This window comes from Carassius auratus, chromosome 22 (assembly GCF_003368295.1).
Source record: "Carassius auratus strain Wakin chromosome 22, ASM336829v1, whole genome shotgun sequence".
NCBI lineage: Eukaryota > Metazoa > Chordata > Actinopteri > Cypriniformes > Cyprinidae > Carassius > Carassius auratus.
This window is the reverse complement of record NC_039264.1, coordinates 13,054,047-13,060,571: the sequence shown is the minus strand read 5'-3', so window position 1 is coordinate 13,060,571 and position 6,525 is coordinate 13,054,047. Positions and strand designations below refer to the sequence as shown.

The following is a 6,525-nucleotide window of genomic DNA, read 5'->3' as shown; positions in this document are numbered from 1 at the left end:
TTTCAATGGACCTGTTTCAGAGACATGGGTGGAGGGCAGGTTGACTCTGCCTCAAATCTTGTTGAAACTTCCAAGAAAAAGCAGAACTATTATGTGAATATGCAGTGCAGATCATAAAACATAATTTTAGTTCAGGAGGATTACAGCTAGTGGTTTATCTTCAATACTCTAAATGGGTAATAGAGGCTATCAGGGGCGCTTTCAGATTCTCACACCTTTGCATTATCTCCAAGTCAGAGGAAAGAGAACATTGTAATTATCTAGGAGCCACTCACAAAGAATGCATTTTTGCGTTCCGGTGTGCTGCTTTTCTATGTAAATATGTTCTACAGTAGGTTACATAAATGTGTAAATAATAATTGCGAAACTTGTGAAATTACTTGGTGAAATATCTAAATATATACAGTACAGACCAGAGGTTTGGACACACCTTCTCATTCAAAGAGTTTTCTTTATTTTCATGACTATGAAAATTGTAGATTCACATTGAAGGCATCAAAACAATGAATTAACACATGTGGAATTATATGTGGAATTATATACGTAACAAAAAAGTGTGAAACAACTGAAAATATGTCATATTCTAGGTTCTTTAGCTTTGATTACTGCTTTGCACACTTTTGGCATTCTCTTAATGAGCTTCAAGAGGTAGTCACCTGAAATGGTCTTCCAACAGTCTTGAAGGAGTTCCCCGAGAGATGCTTAGCACTTGTTGGCCCCTTTGCCTTCTGTCTGCGGTCCAGCTCACCCCTAAACCATCTGGATTGAGTTCAGGTCCGGTGACTGCGGAGGCCAGGTCATCTGGCGCAGCACCCCATCACTCTCCTTCTTGGTCAAATAGCCCTTGATGCCTTCAGTGTGACTCTACAATTTTCATAGTCATGAAAATAAAGGAAACTCTTTGAATGAGAAGGTGTGTCCAAACCTCTGGTCTGTACTGTATATAATTATTTTTAAAAAAAATTACATTGGCTCCTAGATTCCTCCTCTCCACTGTGACCCATCAGTCCACTTCGCCTTGGTCTGGCATCGACCATCCTACGCCTCTGGACTCCACTCCTCTGGCTGCTCCTTCATCCCTTCGGCTCCACCTGACCCCTTTGTCGCTCCAGCTCCACCGTGGCCTTCTGGATCCCCGCCTCCCCCTCACTTGCCAGCACCATCTACTCCACTGGGCACTCTAGATCCTCCCCATCGCCCTTGCCCATTGGGTCTCAGTCTCTGCTTTGGACTACTCCATCACCTCTACTGTGGGTCACCATTAGGGCTGTGGCCTGGGTCCTGCTTGGCTCCTCCTCATCCAAGCCCTTCCTGATGTCTCCTTGGCTCCTCCCTCCATCGTCCCCTCCCTGACCCCCTCCCGGGTGTCCATCCTCCTCCTGAGCCTCCTTCCAGTTCCCATCTGTGCCCCCCATTCTCCTTGTTCCCAAAGTTGTGGAGGTAAATTTGAGTCTGTTCAGTCTGTGTTTGTCGGGTGTACTACAGTATGTTGTGTCCATGTGTCTTCTCCAGTTCCCAGTTTGGATATACACTGTGTTTTTGGATTTCTTAAAGACTATTTTGACATTTACATGTCTACTTGTCTCTTTCTGTTGGCACCAATTTTAATCTATTCTTGCTTCTTGCTATACACTGTTAAAAACTAAGGCTCCAAAAGGGTGTTTTGCAATGGTGCCATAGAATAACTATTTTTGGTTCCCCAACTAACTTGAGCACTGAATTTTTAGAATGTCAAATGTCCACATAGAATATATTTTAATAAAAAATAAATAAATAAATGAAAAAGCAGCTTAGTGCAATATAAAAAATGCATTCTGTGTGAACGGCCCATAGTTACACTGTAAATGAATCATAAAGGGACATCATTGATATCCGTAATGTGAATGGAAATGTCTATGATTATTTTAATTAAGAAGGATCGCATTTCCTCTACATATTTTTCTTGAATTGTATCAATCCCATTGAAACTGATAACGTCACAGACAGACAAGAATGAAGGAAACAATGACAGATGCTCATTATCTTCGAGACTCATTATCATTGTGGAAACCAGAGGTGTGCTGCATTGTGATGAAGGTCCTCATTCAAACGAAGGCAATCCATCTTAATTAAACACACATCTGCTGACAGTTCAACAGCACAAATGAAATCTGATTACCATGTGCTAAATCACTGTTAGAGTATGATGAAAGATAAAAAGGGACAAAACCAGAATGCTCATGCTTGCATAGGGTTAAACAAGACTTGCCATGACATACAATAGGGGTGAAGAGAGAGAGAGAGAGAGAGCATAACCGTGTTTCTTTGTATAACCAAGGAAACACTCCCATTATAACACGTGTGATGGGCTTATTATTAGTCTTTAAACTAGAATAGCATGTTTTACATCAGCTCAGGACTTCTGAGGAGAACCTTTAGCTTTAATTTTCATCTCACTGATGTTTTAATATAGTGGATTGTCAATTGTGCCAAACTATAAGGTAAGATTCTTGTTGATGTTGATATAGTGTCTCTGGTGTAGGTGACAATCTATTCAAATACTTTTTTATTATCGATTCATAGCTGATATTAATGGCACAATTGGAATGAAAATCGATTTGGGAGGTTTCCTTAATGAAATGCTCCAGGGAATATGTGTCTAAATTAGGTTTCAGACTGATTGATCAGTTCTCAGTAACTATGTAAAATCAGGGCTATTTCTGATCATATGTGGTGTTTAAATGTCTGACACACTTGTTGATCTCTCATGATCATGCTAAAAAAAAAAACGACGTATACATTGTTTTCTCTTGATGCACATGCTTGGGGGAAAAAACTAGACGGAGCATTAATAAATACTATTTTTTTGTATGTAGTTGCATATATAGCCTGTTGCCATGATTCAGTTTTGAATGTGTGAATCTATTTCTGTGTGTGTGTGTGTGTGTGTGTGTGTGTGTGTTTATCATTGTGTGCTTAATTGTAAGAAATGTGCACTTGCAGTGTACTTCAAATGTAATTTATTTTAAAGTGCATTAAAGTCATTATGTTTTAATAATCTTTTGTTGTGCTTTAGAGAAGTACAATTATTTTGACTGTTTGGCACAAGTAAAATAAATGATTGTAAATTATAATTTTAACAGTTCTGAATTTTAACTTCATTTTCACAAGCATAATAATCAATCACAAGAGTATATACTGTGTGTGCTGATCCCAACATCACCTTTCTTAGAAAAATAAAATGAAAAATATTAAAGTGGTTGTATAGCAGCCACTTTGGCTCGGAAATGAGCGTGCTAATATAATCATGCAAGCTTAAACCTAATGTATCTCACTCTATTTCATTCCTTCAATTTGCCGAAGACAGTAACCATCTCTACTACTTCCCCTAAAAGCATTTTTATTAAACAGTGGTTTACTGAACAAATTGCTCTTTTAAAAAAATAAAAATCTACCTCAGTTTATGCTTTGCTAGACCATATAGCATACCATATTCTGTTAAGTGTATTCAATCTCTTCTCTTTTCTTTATAAAAGTGTGTTTTATTTACCTCGTCAGATTCACCTCAGGGAATGAATTGTGCAATAACAACAGTGACCAGCTGGCGTCTACAGCTTATGTGCTTTGTCTATAAATCAACTTACAAACCCCCATAAATTTGACTGAAAATGTATATTTTAAGGTAAAAAAAAAAATTTAATTAACACAGTCGTTTATTATTTCTTCAATGTGTCTTCTTCCTAACCTTCATCAACGTTTTAAAAACCTCCAGGTTCTCAAGTTTCCATTTGTCAACATCATCAAGCAAATATGTTCCTCATCTGATGTCTCCAACCCTTTCGTGTTTCCTCACTAGGTCCAGAATGATTGCCAAACCCAACTGTTCGTCAACGGATTCCTCTGCATTAAGATGCATCCAAGATCTGCTGTGCAACAGCAGTGTTGTGTTGAACCTCAGCGAGGCAGAAATGGAAGAGTTTTGCCTCAACCAAGACGAGTATCTGGAGAAATATCTGGGGCCCAGACGTTCCCCGGTGTTTCTGCCTGTGTGCATCACCTACCTTCTCATCTTCTTGGTGGGAGCGGTTGGAAACATTCTTACGTGCTTCGTTATTGCTCGTAACAAGGTCATGAGGACGCCCACCAACTTCTACCTGTTCAGTCTGGCGGTGTCGGACCTGCTGGTGCTTCTTCTGGGAATGCCTTTGGAGCTCTACGAAATGTGGAGTAACTATCCGTTCCTATTCGGCAAAGGTGGCTGCTACTTTAAGACCTTCCTCTTTGAGACCGTTTGCTTCGCCTCCATCCTGAATGTAACAGCGCTGAGCTTGGAGCGCTACATTGCTGTAGTCCATCCACTCAGGGCCAAATACGTAGTGACGCGCACCCATGCCAAGCGGGTCATCCTGAGTGTGTGGAGCGTGTCTGTTTTGTGCGCCATTCCCAACACCAGCCTCCATGGTATCTTCACCCTCCCTCTTCCCAAAGGGAAAGGCGTAGGTGCCTTGTCCACGTCTGCCACCTGCATGCTGGTCAAGCCACGCTGGATGTACAACCTGATCATCCAAATCACCACTCTGCTGTTTTTCCTCCTGCCCATGTTGACCATCAGCGTGCTGTATTTGCTCATCGGTATGCAGCTAAAACGGGAAAAGATGTTGCACGTCCTGGAGGCAAAAGCCAGTCTGGGACAAGACAGCTACTCTAATGTGCGCAGTCAGCAGCAGAAAACCCGTCGCCAGCAGGTCACTAAAATGTTGTGTAAGTAGGCCAGCTGGCCAACAACTGAATTCTCATGTATAACAGTGCCTTGGCTGGTTTAGATCATATTACACTGCAAGCGTATTCTTAACTTATGTGACCTGCTTCATCCCTTCGAGTCGTTTAGAAACACATCTTGAGTTTTATGCATTGAATAGACTGCAATTTCTGCATTCTAATGATACAACTATTATATGTAACACAGTATTTTCTCCTCAGTTGTACTAGTGGTCATGTTTGGCATCTGTTGGGCTCCGTTCCACACCGATCGACTCATGTGGAGTTTCCTGGACCACAAGAGCAGCGAGCACATGAAGATTTTCCAGATCTATGAATACGTCCATGTCATCTCTGGGGTCTTCTTCTATCTGAGCTCAGCCGTTAATCCAATTCTCTACAATCTCATGTCCACCCGCTTCAGAGAGATGTTTAAAGAGGTGATGTGTCACCACAAATGGCGTCCTGTCCCAAGGAAACGCTCTCTGAGCATGACGAGGGTTACTGTGCGCAGCACCTTGAGTGATGTCCCACCCTGCAACGGCACTGTTACTACTGAAGGAGAAGATTGTGATATGGCAGAATGCCAGGAAAATAAGACCAGCTTGTAAGAAATGAACTTGTCATTCATTAAGGTCTGAGTATCAGGGCACGAGGACCCTCTTGGAAATGCTCCATTTATTGTATTTTATTGTGCTTGAAATTAACTTTAGAAAATCCACAAATCCAAAACCATAAATTTAAACTTAAATGATAATTGTATACAAACACTTGGTTAAAAACATGGTTTGAATCTGTGATGCTCCCATTTTTCCCCCAACGATAACTCTTTCTTTGTTGGTTTAACAGCATATTTTCCAGGGATTGCATAACAAGTGATGCAGATCGGCTTGTTTTTACCCACTGGAAATTGTCTTGTTATAAAACCACTAATTTCAAGACATTGTTCATCGCTTACATCTAAGACTGAGCCCTAAATTATATTCTATCTTGAATTACATAAAAATAAAAACCTGTAATTGTCAAATTGGTGCCATGACACTACAACTGTTTACATTAAATCCTGCATTACCTAATACAAAAAAAAATTGACTGTAAAAATATAGTTAAATTAATAAATTGATTATGAATATAGCCAAATATAAAGCAATATGTTATTATATGAGCTCCAAGAAAAAGCCTGATTGTAAGTGTGATATTGATTTTATAAAAAGGCTTTTAATAAGCATAAAGTCCATATTAAGCCATTTGTATTGACAGCTACGTTATCTTCTATGACAATGCAAATAGTTCAAAACAATGCAGCACTTGAACTAGAACTTACTGAAAGAATATGTGTTTTGCACAAAGTGATTAGTGAATAATTCAATGAATCATTCCTTAATAAGTTCTGTCATGAAACTCTAGATGGCGCAGGCCGATAGGTTCAAACTCAATCTGATATAATCACATCATAATTCACACAGAATGTAGCATCAGTAGCCAATAAGCTTACTCCTCAACATTCAAATACTCAACATACAAGTATTTCTTGCTGTAGCAGTTGCAGCATGCTTCAGAAAACCTCCACATCCCCAGCTCCACCTGTATTTATCTGCTACGGGGTGATTTCCTGTATTATACATGGGTTTATTTCATATATGTTAAATGTGCAGCAGCAGTATTTCTTACATGCTCACAGCAGCATGTTGTGGATGTATTGGCAGTAGCAAGTCTCAGAACTTGATCTGCAGAAGTGGAGCAGATCTATTCCGCCCAGACAAAACATGTTAACACTGCCATGTGCAT

The 6,525-nt window shown here is 39.9% G+C and overlaps 1 protein-coding gene across 1 annotated transcript; it reads left to right on the top strand.

The window, feature by feature from the left end:
• The first annotated feature begins 3,842 nt into the window (after positions 1-3,842).
• On the top strand, positions 3,843-5,703 carry nmur1a (neuromedin U receptor 1a). Its single transcript, XM_026198945.1, has 2 exons — positions 3,843-4,740; positions 4,960-5,703. Exons 1-2 carry the CDS (start codon positions 3,843-3,845, stop codon positions 5,346-5,348), a joined length of 1,287 nt encoding a protein of 428 aa, XP_026054730.1. The 3' UTR covers positions 5,349-5,703.
• Positions 5,704-6,525: the final 822 nt, after the last annotated feature.

Bases quoted from the DNA above. Each gene is read 5' to 3' on its own strand.
- nmur1a (XM_026198945.1), top strand. From the start codon at position 3,843: ATGATTGCCAAACCCAACTGTTCGTCAACGGATTCCTCTGCATTAAGA. The intron at 4,741-4,959 runs GTAAGTAGGCCA...TTTTCTCCTCAG, and splicing joins GCAGGTCACTAAAATGTTGT to TTGTACTAGTGGTCATGTTT.